The sequence below is a fragment of the Trachurus trachurus genome (assembly GCF_905171665.1).
Source record: "Trachurus trachurus genome assembly, chromosome: 15".
Lineage (NCBI taxonomy): Eukaryota > Metazoa > Chordata > Actinopteri > Carangiformes > Carangidae > Trachurus > Trachurus trachurus.
In genome coordinates, this window is record NC_139906.1 from 11,686,365 (window position 1) to 11,703,812 (window position 17,448).

General features: G+C 42.6%; 1 protein-coding gene across 1 annotated transcript in view; it reads left to right on the forward strand.

Annotated features, from left to right (window-relative positions):
• Positions 1-3,122: 3,122 nt before the first annotated feature.
• LOC310998273 (serine protease HTRA1A-like) overlaps positions 3,123-17,448 on the forward strand; it is a gene marked incomplete at its 5' end in the record, with an annotated part of 20,668 nt that continues 6,342 nt past the window's right edge. Inside the window, 3 exons of the mRNA XM_083988243.1 lie at positions 3,123-3,594; positions 10,565-10,664; positions 11,329-11,533. Of these exons, the coding sequence (XP_083844369.1) occupies positions 3,123-3,594; positions 10,565-10,664; positions 11,329-11,533 (777 nt within the window). The remainder of the gene's footprint in view (positions 3,595-10,564; positions 10,665-11,328; positions 11,534-17,448) is intronic.

Genomic DNA, 17,448 nt, shown 5'->3' on the forward strand with positions numbered 1-17,448 from the left:
AGTTCGTTGAGGTGGAGCAGACTTTATTTTTTAGTAGTTAGATTTAAATGGTGCATCAATATTTCACGTTGGTTTTTTTTATGTGTTTTGTGGATTGAATCTTAATCTGGACTGGGGTGTAAAGAAATAAACTAGAACCTGAGTAGTACACGACTTATGTTTAACTTCCCTTAAACACTATTTAATAATTATCCCTCATCAGCTTCATCAGTAGCAATTACATATCCAGCCTCTGGCCTGATACAAAGGTCAAGTTCAAACTACTTCATTTGTCATTGCCACAAGAACAACAAGACAAGACAGCTCCAGTTCCAAAAATTAAGTGCTACAGCCATAATGATAAATATGCTATAAAAAGTATTGCAATAAATAGTAGAAAAATAATAGCCATAATATGATAATTACTATAATAGGCTATACTGAGCAGTGTTCTTACAGTCTGGATAGCACTGAGCTGCTGCGTATACGTGCGCGTCGCCATGTTGGAGTGGTTAGTGGTATAGTAGTTTGTACAGTATGTACAGATGGATTTACACAGTGAGGTCATGGATCAACCAAGCTTTATTTAATCAGTTAGATAATGAGCTATGGCATGAGCTAGTACAGTACAGTATATAATATAATACTGCATGTGTAGTGTGGGGGAGCTGATGTGGCTGCTGGTGGTATAAGTGGTTCACAGAAAAGAGAGGAAACCATCATGTTTCTGTACAGATGTTGGGTATACAGGCTACTGTATAGCTGAGGGCTGCAGTATCTCCTCAACTGATCTTAACTTTGAGATGTGAAGACTCTGTTGTGGCTTCAGGCGTGGACATGAATTCACACACGGCCCAGACATCTCTGCAGACTGCAGAGCGGAGAGAGATCACACAGACCTCACTGGCAGCCATTCTTGGTTCCACTTGCTGGCCGTGGTTGGAGAATGGGTGTAACTTATGGAAGAGGTTGTTTTCATCTGCAGATTTTCCCACTGTTTCCTGCCTGTGCATCGTCATATAAGCATATAGTCTGCTGATACTGTGAGGTCATATATATGTCAACAGTGTGTGTATTAAAGGGATAGTTCACCCAAAATTCAAATTTCACTCATCTACTCACCCTCATGTCGACTAAGGGCTGGGAGTTACGGGGGGGTCCGCGCAGCAGTATTTGTCCATGTAATGGTTGTGAATGGTGCTCACTTTTCTTCGTCCAAAAAGACACACCAAAAAACATCCAAATACCTCCATACTGCTCGTCTGTAATGTCCCTCTTGTATTGAAGCCCCGACATGAGAAATTGTTCCGCCGGTGACACAGGAAGAGCAGTGAACTGAGACACTGGGCGCTTCCGCTACAAACAAGCTTAAAATATAGACTTATTTAATTTTTTTCGGAACAATTTCTCATGTTGGGGCTTCAATACAAGAGGGACATTACAGACGAGCAGTATGGAGGTATTTGGATGTTTTTTGGTGGGTCTTTTTGGACGAAAAAAAGTGAGCACCATTCACAACCATTCTGAAAATTCGCCCAGCCCTTAGTCGACATGAGGGTGAGTAGATAATGAGTGAAATTTGAATTTTGGGTGAACTATCCCTTTAATGCACCAAAAAAGCAACAACTATCTGCTCATAAATTACAGTAATGTACCCCATTAATTACCTGAGTTAGCCAAGCCTGAACTCTGGGTTTAAGTCTACATTCCCTATGCTTACTGTTTCCTGAGCTGTGAGAGTATATAACTGCCCTCTGCGCCTTTATGCCCCCCTCTCTAATTACCCTTTGGACACAGGGGCTTGTGTTACCCAGCGCACCACGGGGGGGGCCTCGTCTCTCAAGCCCCTGCCACTCACCTGGCCACTGCTTTTAAAACCAAAGACCCTGCACCCATAATCAATCACATTGTGCCGAGGCCTTTTACGGCGCTGATTCATTGCCTCGTGTGTTTACTGGACTCTTTTACAGCTCACCACAGACATCTAAACCTAACAGAGGTTTGTTGTTCGAGAACAGTAAAATCAAGTCCGTTAATACTGGAAATGTGTGTCATTCCAACAAACAATCAATTCAAACTGTATTTTATGGCGTTTCCATTGGCTCTGTGGCATAAATATTTATCAGAAGAAAACAAGTGATTTATGTTTTCTTTAACGTGGGAGATGATGATGATTATTATTTGGATCTCGCCATTAAATGTTGTTTATTTCCCTTTGTATAACTCATAGAACTCAGTGGGATTAGATCATAATAAAGGGATAAATCATGTTCTCTTGCTATTTTCCAATTAGAACAAATTTGGCTGAGTATGTGAAAGTATTACATTAACTCCACAAATCCCACAATCCACACAACTTTTCCATCAATGATTTTCCTAATTAGCCATAAGGCTTGTGTTGAGTGCCAGGAGTGACTAATTCATTAGGGAGTAGTTTAAAATAAAATAAAACACACACACACACACACATAGGCCTGCAGGATGTGTAGAGAGCTGTGTAGCATATAAAACATCTGGGCAGCATCAGTCTTTCCACTACTGGGGTTTTTTTAATTTTTATATATTTACTTGTTTGTAAATAATTAAATCAGGTTGAGTGACTTCAGCAAACACAGGCACAGCTGGATTGTCCTCCAGCTGTTGACCTTGACCCCTCTGAGCTCCTTTATTAAAGGCAACAGAAGAGAAAAACTTCAACACAACTTAATTAGGCTGATTTTGTTTTATAAGTCCACATTTCTTAGCTAATTACAGCGCAGTTCACATCTGTCAACACACTGCCGTGTTTTCTGCGCTCTCTCATCTGTCACGCCTCTGGAGACCACGCAGCGCTTCCGTTCAGTACGTAACGTCACGAAAAAAAAAGCCCCACCAATGACCAGGCTTGTTGTGATTATCTAGAAAGTGAGTTGCCTCTATGATCCGGTGCCAGCAGAGACGTACAGCAGCGTAATTGGCTGCGCGCTGGAGTTTCAGTTAAATGCCTCTCCAGCTGAAGTGACTCCCCTCCTCACTACTGAGCTCTCTCATCCCATAACACTGCAAGCAGAGAGCGAACTTTCAGAGCTCTTCTATACTTTATTTAACTTTTTTCTTTTAACTTTTTTACATTTTAAACTTTTCTAGTTAGTTAGTTTTGAATCATGTTTGGGTCACTGTTGTTGTGCGTAATCGTTGTCTTTGCGTCCGCGCCGGCTGGTGCGCAAATCTCCTCCAGCAGCCGGTATGTTATCGGATGTCCCGCGAGGTGTGATAAGTCGATGTGTCCCCGGCTGCCGGCGGACTGCCCGGCGGGACAGACCCTCGACGCCTGCCACTGCTGCTCGGTGTGCGGCTCCAGCGAGGGCGAAGCCTGCGGCGGCACCGGGAAGCTCGGAGACCCCGTGTGCGGAGAAGGGCTGGAGTGCTCCGTCCCCGGCGGGGTGGCGTACACAACCACGGTGCGGAGGAGAAGCAAGAGTGGGGTCTGCCTGTGCAAGAGCCCCGACCCGGTGTGCGGAAGCGATGGGGTCTCCTACCGGAATATCTGCGAGCTGAAGAGGGTCAGCCGGCGAGCTGAGAAGCTGCAGCAGCCACCTGTTCTTTTCATTCAGCGGGGAGCCTGCGGGAAAGCAGGTAACGCTCAGGTTGTTTAGTTTCAGGTCAAACAGGGTCAAAAAAAAAAAGAAGAACCTGAAACTTACTCACCTTTAAGAAATGATATCGAGTTAATTCTTTACTTGGGAAACTTTCTACAGAGTTCAACTCAGCTGCGCGTTTGTTTTCCCATTTGCTCTTGAACGTGACCCCTCAAGTCCTCACTGGACGATTGTGGTTTGAACTACACAGATGTTACTGTAAAACTAAAAGCTGCATTCAGTGGCTCACAATCCCCTTAGTGTCTTGGAAAACAAGACCCACTGTTCATGTGTGCTTCCTCCTTGTCCCTGCATTAATTAGACTTGATCAGAGAGGCTTTTTTTTCTTTTCACTGAATGAAGTCATGAGCTCTCTCCTGATGTAAAGCTGAGCCTTTGGATTATCTTTGGCATGAACAACCTACAGTCACATGGGTGTAAAGTGCTTGATTGTTTCATGCCAGGGAAGTCGACTAAACATTAGCTGAACAGGAAAGTATTTCCAAAGCCTGATAAGTTTGATAAACAGTACAGAAGTGATGCATTTTGCAATAATTGGTAAATGTGAGTGTTTTTCAGTGTGGGCCTGAACTTCATCAGTGTCATATGAAAAGTATTTCACCCTAATCAGTGGAGCTCAATAATAAACAGACATCAGTCCTCACCTCCGCTGCTCGGTGAAACAGAACAATCTGTTCGGTTAAATTAGTGAGTCATTCATCATCATTAATGCTCTATATACTGTATGTGTGTGTGTGTGTGTGTTTGTGTGATGTGTCTTGATTCAAATACTTGCACACATGTTGGGCCACAGCAGGGAAAGATATTGTATCATTCTTTAGGTTTTTTTTTTTTTTGGTGTGTGTGCATGTGTTTTACATATGTCACCTGAAGTAGGCACCATATGTGCAACTGAAAAAGAGCTTCAGCACCTGTTACCTCAAAGAACCGTGATTTACCTCAAGGCTTGGAGACCTACAGACCTCCCACCCCCCCTCCTCCCCTCCCCTCCCCATCCCAACAACAACTCCTTCCTTTTCTCTCCCTCTTCGCTCTTAGCGTCTCTCTTCCTCCCTGTTTCTGTTGTCGCTCGTAAATCACACTTAACAGTCACATGAAGGAATGCCTGGTGCTGCTTCAGAGCCACCGTTCCTCCGCCTGTGGAAGACAGAAGAAGTTTTAAACAGGGAGGAGACAGCGAGGGGAAAGCAAAAGATTAGCAACCCATACTTTGGGGAAAGGTTTACATGTACATCAAAAACCCATGTGGGCGCGGCGGTGGGGCCAGACAGTATCGCCACATTTGTTTGTCAGTCATGTAAGCAACTTAAATGGTTAAGTCATTCCCAGGCAGCTAACCATGTCTGAACCAGAGCAAAAGACTGCGGTGAGAGCTATTGATTTTCCGTGGCACCCAGTGAAAATTTCCATTGCTGCAATAAAACGTGTCACATCTCCTTCAGTACATCAGATGTGTCTTTGTCCATGCTATGGGAATACCACTGTCTGTTAATGTCAGCATAAAAAAACTATTGAGACTATCCACTTTGGCAAAACAAAACAACCAAAAACCAAAAAACATCTTAAACTACCCTGCAACTTGGCCCCTATGTTAAGAAAACACACACAAGTACACGTTTGCATGATGTCATTGCATGTCTGGACGCCGGTAAAGATGGTGACTGTGCAAGTACTAGTTCATTCTGGCAGAGAAAAGTAGGTCAAATATTACTGTGACCTTTGGGTCATATTTGTTTAAGAAACGGCCTTGGGAGAATTCAAGCCAATATTGAAAGTGACAGCGGAGAAGCTGACTAGAAAATTGTCAAGGGATGGGGGGCTGGAAGGGAACCAACACGGATGGATGGATCTAGGATGCCCCAAATTACCCATTAGTGACACAGAGCTGCACTTACTGGCTCCTGAGAACATGTGGGATCTGGGTTAATAATAAAGTTGCGATCATGCAGATTCCTCAACAAACCATTTAGATTTTGATCTGAAATGAAAAGCCAATACAAGCCTGAAGCTGCCCTATATGGCGCTGCTAGCTGATGTTGCAGCTCGCACTCTGTGACTCCAGGCTAGTGACATAGTGCTGAATATGCACATTCTTCCCCAACTTGTCTCAGCCACTCATAATATTAAAACACCATCTTTGTGCATGTGTTTTTGACTCTCTTTCTCTTTTTTTGTTGTTCAGTCAGTCTCTGCTCCTCTTTCTGTCTGTCTGCCTGTTTTCCTCATCTGTTTTCCTTCCTGCTCATGAGGCCTCTCAGTTCTCTTACTCATTATTTCTGTATTTCTCTGTCTGCTCAACCACCTTCACTGCAGTCTCTGTCGTCGGATGTCCCTTCCCAGGATTTCATCAAATTCTGATTACAAAATGGAAATATTATGTTTGCATGTCTTTCCCCAGATCGTACTGATAAGATAAACAAACCTGATGCCATTTCCTCCTGTCCACACCTCCCCTCTTCTCTTTCTCCTCTTGTCTCCCCTCACAGTTGGACAGTGATAAATCTTACTAAACGTTGCATTAAGTGTTGCATTAACACTAAAATCCATGAGCTGCAGAGTCATATAAGCAGCTTTAAAGTTATCAGATTAAAATTCTCCAAGGATTGGATTCTCGGTGCATTTATATTCCAACAGCAGGTCTTTGTATCTCTTTGATCCTCATGCATAATTTTCTAAAAACAAAATGTGAAATGTTTGAATTTCATTACTCTTATTATGCTGCTAAAACTCTCCTCTCACTCACTCTCATGTGTGTGTGTGTGTGTATGTGTGTGTTTGTGTGGGGACTTGGTTGTGTCCCAAGTCCCCAATGGAAAACTGAATTTCCTTTGAGTTATGGGACAAATTGAAGCAGAATTAGAAATGGAAAAGTGAGGTTAGTTAGAGTTGCTCACACTGTTGCACACTGGGTCACCTCAACATGTTGCCAAAGTGTGATTGTAAAACAGCAGAAAGCTCCAAAGTGGATCTTACTAAGTGCAGAAAGAAAGCAGAGCCTCATGAAAACTAAACGAATCATGATCTTACACTTGCTGGCACTCACAGTCACATGTGATGAGTCACACAAGCTGCCAGAATCCATCTCTTAATTAGCATACACTTAGGCAAATGACTCTGCTTGTCTTAACTCTTACAGCTCTGCCTAAGCTCATAGGAGTTTGGTTTCCACTATTGGGCAACTACTAAAATGAAAAACGAGTTTTAAATAATTCACCATTTTATAAATATCATACATTGCATCTCTTCAGGAATTAATCCTGTAGCCAAAGAAAAGCCTCAGTTTGCCAATAGTAGTGCATCAGTGTGTGAGAAAAACTGACCTTACTGTATTCACAGTATTCACATCCAGCTGTCCAGAGGATAAGAAAAAGCTCCTCCTGCCTCCAGGCGCCAATAAAACTGTGGGTACTATGTATGGAGAAAATGGAAAGAGAAAGGAGCTGAGATCTTGAGCTTGGACCCTTGTGGTGAAGGTCAATATATGGAGAGAGGAGGGGTAATGGGGTATGAAGACAGAGGGCTTTGAAAGTCTCTGTGAGAGAGGGAGAGAAAGAAACTGTCCTCACTGAACGCTTGATTTGCCTCTAGATTATTGTTATTGTTAACTGATCCTCCGGTCAGATTTTTAATGATCTTTCATCGGGACCCCATCCTCCCCTCGGCACTCTCCCGTTTTATATCTTCCATATGGATGAAATCTTTATTTCATCAGGTCACAGATCCCTAAAGCAAAATCATTACTCTTTATATACCAGTATGTCTCTCAAACTCTGTAGCTCTGGGATGCCTCAGTAGACCATATCAGCAGACCAATCTCTACTCTGAAACCGTGGGAACTTGACAGCTGTCAAATCTTTGAGAGACTTCTGATAAAATCCAAACCGGCCTCCTGCAGAATAACAGCACTGAATTAATAAACACTCCTAAGTCTCAAGGTGAGTGTCTTGTCCTCCATCTACTGTTTATCACAGTATCTTCACTGCCTTTAATGGACTGAGCAGCGCTCCTTTGCACATAGCCTATTACCTGTGGCGTCCCTCAATGCTCCATTCATGTCCCACTATAATGTAGCTTTCCTTTTCAACTGAATCAATTAACAGATATTCTTAAATCTTAACTTTAGAGTATTTCTAATCTTAACCTTAACCTAACCCTAAGCAATTAGATTGGACATATAGATCTGAAATTTGCCCTCATGAAGTGATTATGAACCTTGAAAATATGTAATTTTTTTACTGTTTTGCCAAGATTAAAATGGTCTATTTCCAAATAACAAACTCTAAAATCATTTTTTTCAAGACTTTGTAACTTGCTCAAGAGCTTAAATAAATAATGAAACTATAGGTGGTGATCTACAGCTGGTTACATTCTAGAAAATTAATGTTTATCCTGTTTTGAGGTCGAACCTTTCCCTGAAAACCTCGATCATTGTACTATGGTTCCTCAATACAGTGAGGACACTGTGTATACTGTAAAAGCGGCCACTCACAGAGTTGAAACAACTGAGCGTTGTCACCTGAATCTGCAGCCTTTGCTGAGCTCCAGTGAGTCTGAGCTCATTGTTTTGCTGTCTGGTCTGTAAATTTGCTGGTTACCTCTGGCAACTATTCAGTAGCCATGGAAAAATTATACAAAAGGAATATGTGGATCAGAGGCTAATCAGGAAGCTTTACATTTCTACTTTTCCTCCATGCACGAGTGACATTTCAAAGTTCAGGATAAAGTCGTAATTTTTTGGCATTTGTGGAGACAGCTGCGTTTCAATTTGGCTCATCCGTCAACATAACTGTACAACAGGAAAGCCTCTCTAAGCTCAGCTAATATCACTGAGCTGTGAGGTAACTTTGATTCATGATTTCCCATTTCTAACAAATCATCGCCCCTTGTCTCTTTAAGTCCTCTATCTTCACATTTGCTTTGTTGTGGTAGAAAACTGTCTCTGGTAGTAAATCCCAACATGTGAGGACACAACAGTCTTCATAACATGGTGAAGTGGAAGAGACTGGCAGTCTGTATGGATACTCCAGAAACAACACAGGTTATGGACACTGGGCCTGAGCTGTCCAACCATAATCCTATCATCAAGGCTGACCACGAACCCTCGCGGGTGTGAAGCTAGCATGGGGAAAATGACTCCAACCTTTCCGTTAATTCTACTTTCTACCATGATGAGAAACTTATGTGACATTTATTGGATTCACTGTTTGATTTACAGCTTTGAGGTTCAACAAGGACAATAGCTATGTGGAGGTTTGCAGAAAAGTTTCTTTTCAGAAAGCGACTCTCAGGATGGTAATGCCAGTCTGTCAGTTCACCAGACTAAAAGAAATCAACTACTGGATGCTTCCCCGATGATGAAACTTTCAGACTTTGGTGATCCCCCGACTATTTCCTCTAGTGCCACCATGAGATTTGGAGTTTTGACTTTGAGTGAAATGTATTGACAGCTAGTAGATGGACTGATATGAAATGTTGTGCAGATATTCAGAGGATAAATCCCAGTGATCCATGACTTTTTTCTGTTGCGCCTCTGAAATCTTCCTTTATCCTGTGAAACATCTCAACTTTTGGCATACACTTTTTTACAGATACACATCTTCCCCACAGGATGTGTCCTAATGGCTTTAGTGATCCTCTGATGTTTCATCCGGCACCAGCATGCAGGCTCACATCCGTGGTTTTGAGAAAAATGTCTCAACAACTATTGGATGGATTGTGAGAAAAATGGTGCAAAATTAATGCCATTAAATAACTTTAATGATCTCTTAACTTTAAATTTAGTACCAAAAAACAAAGTCAGTAGTTTAATTTGTCTAGAGCTTTGTTTTATGACCAACACTAATGAGATTCCCATCATCCTCAGCTGTAGGCTACTTTCTGTTTTAGTGCTAATTACCAAATGTTAGCATGCCAGCAAGGAAAATTAACTGGTGAACATGGTAAACACTACATTAGCCACCACAGTGCCTATATAAGTACAGCCTCACAATGCATGGCTGTAGACTCTTTAGTCTTGAACATAAACATTTTTTCTAACTGCTGAACGTGATCCAGTCATCATTTAACACCAGAATTTTCCCCCTGCGGGTTGACAAAGTTTTCATACTGTATAATTTAGTGGCATTTGTTACGGCAAGATGGTGCTCATTGCATGCTTGTGTTAGCTTAACGGCACCTCAAGCGGAAAATCTCTTTCTCTTTCCTTAACCCTTCACTGCAATCATTGATATCCTGGGGTTTATGGTTGCCTTTGACTTTCGCAAAGTTCTGTCTTCGAGGAGAGAATATAATGACTGAAAATTGTCCTCGTGAGGCGAAACAGTTGGAGGTAACGTGGCAAAATATGGGTTTTCACGAATGCAGGGATGAGGGAAAGGTCTGGGGAATCTTGATTCATAGCTCTGGTTAAACTGTCTTCTGGGTAGGATTTAATTAGCAGGTAAATCAGTCAACATTTCCTGACTTGCCCAGTGCTGGATAGATGGAGAGGTGGGTGATTCAGTGAATTTGGCAGCCTTCATGCATAGGCTACGGTGTCAGACAGTGTGTGTGTAAGTGGTTTCATACTTGTGAAGACCAGTTTGGTCTTGCCATGAAACCTGTTGATGGTTTAAGAATTTATTGTGTAGGTACAATCAACCACAAGGGTAAAGGTGAGGGTTAAGTATTTATTTGCACGGTTCATTGCCAGGGTTAAGTGTCTGTAAATGAGTGTGTGTATAGGCTATGTGTGTGTGTGTGTGTCAGACCTGAGCTAGACCGTCTCAACCACAGATGAACTGTCATCTTTTTTCCCCGTTCTGTGTTATGATAAAGGGCAATTTTGAGCAAGGGTTTTCTATTTTCACACAACTCTTACATCATGCAGTATTTCAATGCATCTTTTATTTGTTTTTACTCGTCTCAAATCCTCCGTGTGTGTCTGTTTCTGTGTCTTGTATTTCCAGCTCAGGACAATCCAGACAGCCCGAGACACAAATACAACTTCATCGCCGACGTGGTGGAGAGAATTGCTCCGTCTGTAGTTCACATTGAACTTTACCGCAAGTAAGAGCTGTGTGCGCATCTGTGTGTGTGTGTGTGTGTGTGCACGGGCCAGACTGAAACACACTAAAATTTACAGCCCACCTGTGTACTTAACCAGACCACACCAGTCGGCGGTGCACCTTTCTCCCCACTTCAATCTCTCAGCATCCTCTTTTCATCGTCTCTCCAGCTTTTGTGCTCTTTCATCTGTGCCTCTCATTCGCCTTTGACACCTCGATCCCCGGCCTGGCGTCGTCTCCGTTCTGTCTGTCACTCCGGCTTTTTAAAGTGGCTCTTTCAGCGTATGCTCTTCTTCCATCTCTGCCTCACTCAGCCCTGTCTCCCTCTTGTGCATCTCCTGTTTTCCTCCCTCTTCTGCCTCAGGTTAACTTGTGCTATGTATTAATGCTGCAATGTCTGTTTGTTTCCCCTGCTTAAAGTCTTTATATACTTAATCTCTCCAGCTCACCTCTGAATACTCAGCTGCCTCTTGTTCATATATTTACTTCCTGACAGTCGCATCCTTTCAGCTTGCAAGTCTTACACTGCTGTTACTTAATGCAATGGTTTTAGTGTTTTCACATTGCTGTTTTTCTAGAAGACAGTCGATGAAAGAGTGAAGTGCGTAGTAAATACTCTAATCTCTTCTTTCTCCCTCCTAACATCATCTTCCTTGGCCCCGCAGGATGACGTATACCAAGCGGGAGGTGGCGGTGGCCAGTGGGTCTGGCTTCGTTGTGGCAGAAGACGGTCAGATTGTGACCAATGCCCATGTCGTGGCCAATAAGCATCGCGTCAAAGTGGAGCTAAAGAGCGGCGCCACCTATGATGCAAAAATCAAAGATGTGGACGAGAAGTCGGACATCGCCCTCATCAAGATCGATGCACCGGTGAGTGGAAGCTCCACAGAGTCAGTTGGTCCAGTAGGATGGTAGATCGAAGATGTCCTTGACATCCAGAAACTAAGAGCTTCATGACCCACACATTTTTTTTTTCTCCTTGCTTATATTTGGTTACTGCCAAAATTCCTCTAAAGGTGTAGTTCAACATTTTGGGAAGATGCTCACATCACTTTCTTTTCTGAGAAAATCATTACGAGTAAATCAATACCACTCTCTTGTCTGTAAAATATGGAGAAAGCCAAAGGGTGAAAGCTCAACTTAAAGACTTTCCAGCAGAGACTCTGCAAAAAGAAATCGAAGGAAAAGGAATAACAATATTTTCCACCATGTCACACTATTCCTTGAAAGAGAGATTTAAATTGACATGTGTTTGTTTTAATTAAGCTCAGAGAAACAAGCTTATTGGAGGATAAATCTCCTCCACCTTTCCACTAAACTTTCTCTAACTTTAATTTCTCCCTCCATTGGCTTCCAGCTTTTTAATATACATTTACTTATGGCAAGTCCCAACCACCACCACAAGTGCCTATGACTAGTTTTTTTTTCTCCCACTTTTCTTTTTGAAGAAACAACTTGTCAGGTTCCATAATCTAACAACCCGTCAGATTCACTTTATAGACCAGTGGCTCGCCAAGATGAGAATAATGGATGTGGACAAAATCCTTGTTCCACAAATGAACCTCGATGCAAAGAGTCATGAGTCACTTGAAATATGAAAATCTGCAAAGGTAATCTTGACAAAGTTCTCTGACAGCCACTGCAATAAGATCAAAACATTAACTGTCTGTTTTGTAACTCACCCATTTAACTGTTAAAAAATGTGAAGGCTGTGAGTCTGTGAGTCTGGCATGAAAATATTCTAAATCTGGGAGATTATACAGAGTCCAATTGAAGTAAAGTGAGACTGCAGGTGCAGCCAAATAGGTCTTTAAGAGACAGCTGGCTGACAGTCAGTCCTCATCCTGTTGGCGCAGAGACGCAACAGGCTGCAAAAACAACTGACAGATATCACACAGATCATCTCGCAAAGCAGCTCGGAGAGACGGTCGCTTGTTACCGAAACTTGTAGCTATGGCCACTTTGCTGATGCTGTTTCAAAGAAAAGAGGTAAATAACTTTCTGAGCTTTGCTGCGCGGGACATTTGGAGGATGTTTTGTCAAACTGGAGCTGGTTCCACTCATCATATTTTGATCACAGCTAAGAGTCAAGTGGAGGAATGCGTGGCAGAAAGCCAGGGCCCTATTGACGGGAAGTCGTAGCAGAGCAGGGTGCATTATGGGGCTCATTCTCATGGCTGGGTGACACAGCTGAATAGATGTTCATGACAGCAACACAAGGTGTATTACAAAGACCCCCAATTCTGAAAAGAAGTTGAAACATTCAGGTTTTGTTTGGCTGACAGTGTGAGGAAAGAGTGCGGAAAAGAGCAGTGACAGATGCTTTGTTTTTGATCATCCTATAATAAAAGCTGCTCAGATTGTTGATGACAGTCTGGCTCATTATGGGGAGGGGGCTTTTTTGTTTGCATCACATGCTCTGCTGAGCCTCTGTGCTGTGTAGCTGGAGTCAGTTGATACTCGTATATGACAATTATTTTCCAGGCTTCCTCTGAGTATGTATTTGTAGCATTCCTCCGTGTGACAGCGTATCTGGTTAGTAAACAATGGGCGGTTGTAATAAAGCAGGTTAAATTTAATCGAGTGACAGTCAGGAGCCGTATCCAAGGTGTCATTACTATGAGAAAACGAGTTCATCATCGTGAGCAATCTTGTTTTGCGAAAGAGTGTAAGTCATTGTGAGAAGTGCAATCGGGTCATCCAGGCCATGAGTCGGTGATGAAGACCCAAGAGACTTGTGGTCACTTTGAAAAGGCCACATGATCTGGATGGAGCTGTTGGCATTTCGGCTAATGAGGGAGAGTTGGCGCTGTGTGTGTGTGTTTGGAGCTAGTGAGAGTTAACGCATATGGGGAAATTAAAGGATGAGTGAGTTACAATAAAAGGGCAGGAGTGCAAGGGAAGTTGTCATTTTGGATTACATCGCCACAGGGTGTTTTTTTTTCAGTACCTAAAGAAAATACAGCTGCAACTGGTGATTCAGCTCAGCTATAATTTGTTTAGTGAGAAATTCTCCAATTTTGTGATTGGTTTACCAATGCAGCTCATTAAAAATCCACTTTATTTATTTTTTTTAATCAGATCCCTGAAGCCTTATACTAACTTTGCATATTTTTAGAAAACAAGGGCTGTGGATTGTAACCACCATCATTTAGATTGAAATTGACTTGGAAAGTGATCTGTTGATGGTCAGCATGGACCGGACGAACAATTACAGCAACCAAAAGCTCTTTGATTGTATTCTGGGCAAGTTAAGACTTAAGTGAGCTTTAAATCCTAAGTCTCAGGTCTTTAGCCAGGAACTCGTAACAACAAATTTATATTCAGACAGTACAGTTCTTCAGTCCTTCAACCTTCCCTCCCTCATCACCATCTTCACCACCGCGTCTCTCTGCTCCTAGTCTTCCTCCACAGCGCTCTTCTCTGTATTAAATAAACGCTGACTGCTGTCGGCATCAGCACTGTCCGGAAGCAGCCACAAATAATCAGTAAACAGTTGCATCAGTTTATGAGTGAGAAAGTTTTTAAGTTCAGTTTTTTTTTATTCCCTGAGAATAATGGCTCGCTTTTCTCGTCTTTTTCTTTCCTATTCTATGTGAAATTGGAGTTTATTGGTAGCAAGGCCCAGTCCGTTCCCGGGGCTGTGGTCTAACCCTCAGCTCTGGGGAATACATTAGTCTGTCTACAGCAGCTGGAACTTCAGAGGGGAAGGGGAGGGGGGAGAAGTGCTGTGCTCACTTGTTCCTGTGTAGAGAGTATGAGGGGGGGGGGGGGGGGGGAGAAAGCAAGAGGGACAGAGACAGAGGGAGCGATGTGGTCAAGGCCTGGAAAATGGATCCATATGTCAGAAGGACTGTGTGAGCTAATAGGCTAATGAGTGCACTGTGATGTGGCAATGGCACAATAAAGATAGAGCTCATTGTTCCTCAGGTTTAAAAGGCCTCTTATTCTCTTGGCCACAGTCACATTCACTTGGAAAGGCTCACAATGAGTTGGATACTTTCACTTGTACCTGGAAGGCCTCGGTCTTGATTGGAGAGCTTGCTGACTTGGACAGAAACGTATTTAATCATATTAACTTATGCTGACCCCCACAGACGTGCAAGCAGCAGCCATAATGTCTTGGAATGACTTCAAAACACTTAAATGTAACTGTGCAGGGAATTTTTCCGTATCGTTCCAAATCATTTTATCACACGACTTGTGCAGTCATGAACCCTGCGTGAGTCTGCTTCATACTACACTGCTTTCTCCTGGATGCAGTGAAAACACAGATTCTTGGTTCAGACTGCAACTCAGGAATCCGAAACAGCAAAGCAGTTGTATCTCCATGTGCTAAAACTGGTGTGTATGGACCTTTATTTCTACGTTTTCAGCCTGAAAAAGCGAATCCTCAACACATTGTCTTGTACGTAGCTGTGACATGAGCAATGACGTATTAAAGAGCATTTTTCAAGGTTTGCATGCAAAACAAGTTTTCTGGAGACAGAGTTTTCACTAACTCCTGAAGCTAATTCTAACTGCTAATCATTTAGCCTGATAAAATCTCCCAGAGCCCGCCCTAGCTCACTTCAGCTAACAAGACCAACAGTTCTCAGCCAAAAAGAAGAAGATGCTTTTGCCAACTTCTTTGTAAAACAAAGGAGTTTGCTATTACATAAATTACTACAAATTTTAATAGTTGATATTTTCGGCCTGTTTTCAACACCACACTTGATGTAGAGATATGTGGCCTCAAAAAGACCTCAATCTCACTTGACATGTCTCCAATAAATGAGCCATTAACTCAGCCCTCATGCAAAAATCTGCCATGCAATTGTTGCAGTGAGGCAAAGAAAAGTGCCCTCATGTTTCCAATATGGTCCCTGAAAACAATGGCACTGTTTGTGTCTCTGTGCTACCCACCACCTACTTTTAAACCATTCTTGCTGGGAAATTTGCCTAGCTGCCTGGTTTGGACAGGGCTGTTATTGGAATATATATTTGTGTGAGTGTGTGTCTCTGTGTTTATGTGCGGGGAGGAAAGAGAGGAATGTGCCTCCACGCATCATCTGTGGCTGCATTTCTGTTTATCAGCAACATCGGGTAAATGTTTCCCCCGGAAGTTAGAGATGTCCACATTTGCCAGAATGAGCAGTATTGACAGAAAAAAACAAAAAACTTGCAATCAATTATTCAGATCAGCTTTTCTCTGTGTGTCTGTGTGCACATATGGAGGGTTTTAAGATGGCCCACTGCGGGGACATGAAGGACATGCTCCAATGCACTGCGTGTCGTCCTTCAGAGACAGGCGGAGGGGAAATGAATCACATCCTCCTCTCCTCCTCACCCATCCTCTCTCTTCATCTTTTTCATCCCTTGTCCCTACAAATAAAATGGTTCCCATGCTTAAAGATGCATTTGGGCGGGAAAAGAGCCAAGAAAAACACACACACGCACACACACACACACACACACACACACACACACACACACACACACACACACACACACACACACACACACACACACACACACACACACACACACACACACACACACACACACACACACACACACACACACACACTGTTTTGCCCTGCCGGGTCTTGATCTATTCTGTCTTGCCCTACTTTTTGGCTGTGTAATTGTTTTCCAAGCCTGCTGGATGGGCAGCAGTCTTGCTTAAAACAGTTTTTTTCCCAGGCAATGACATCACTTTACATGTTTCTAATCCACCAGTCAGATGATCTAATAACAAACAGGGCATCATTGACATTAACTGAGAAGCAACTGATTTACTCTTTAGTGCTAAATAGAAAGAAACAATTTTGCAATGTAATCTGACTGTCAAGGTTTGGTTCATTAAATTGAGCAAAAAACTCATTTTCAAATTTAATCAGAGTGTAGCCGTGAAAATGTTTCTTTTTTATTTGTCTGTGCTCTGCGATGCTTCTCTGTAATCAAACATGGAGGGGAATGGTATTTGTCTTGTGGCCTTCATCACAGTAGCAACAAGTTTACTCTGTAAAGTTCACATATCTCACTGGGAATAGTTTTCATAGCACTGAAACCGCTTTCCAAACTCCTTGATACTGTGTTCCCTTGATTTCTGGAAAGAGGTGTTGCCTCTTAAGCCAGATGTGCCTTTTTATTATCTACTAACTCATTTATTGCCAGTGCTATACTCTACAATTTGGGCGGAGGCTTTAGGAAAGTGAAACACCTACAGACTGAGCTATAACCCTTCACTTCTCAAAAGAGGATTCAGGGACCCTCGGAGCTGATTGAGTCCAGTGAGCTCCCCCAGCCTCATAAAGAACAGTCTAGACAACAACATAACTGCTCTAGACATATAAAACGTATATGAATTAGTGTTACCGTCATAGGTTTCACTCAGAGCAGAGAATGAAACATTCATCCAATATTTAAGGTCAGAATTGGAGCGTATCCCGGCACTCAGGACAAGATGTGGGGTAAAACCCAGTGAAACATTCCAGTACTGTATAAATACAAGAATGACCTAATACCAGGAGGTGTAGTTGATATATTTAAGGCCTTTTCCTGAAGCAAATGAACACGTAAGACCACATCTCCTCTCATCATTGTGATTTGTGCAGTTCAAAGTTTTGCGGTGTCTAGCCAGAGCCGAGACGCCCTCGAAATCCTCCGAGCTCTCATGCAAAAACTACACAGAGTGGAACATACACACGGAGCTCACGGACATGTGTTTGCTCTTATACAGGCTAAAAAACCTTCCCAACAACATATGGAAACTATAGTGGTTTCCATACTGGTGTGTCTGC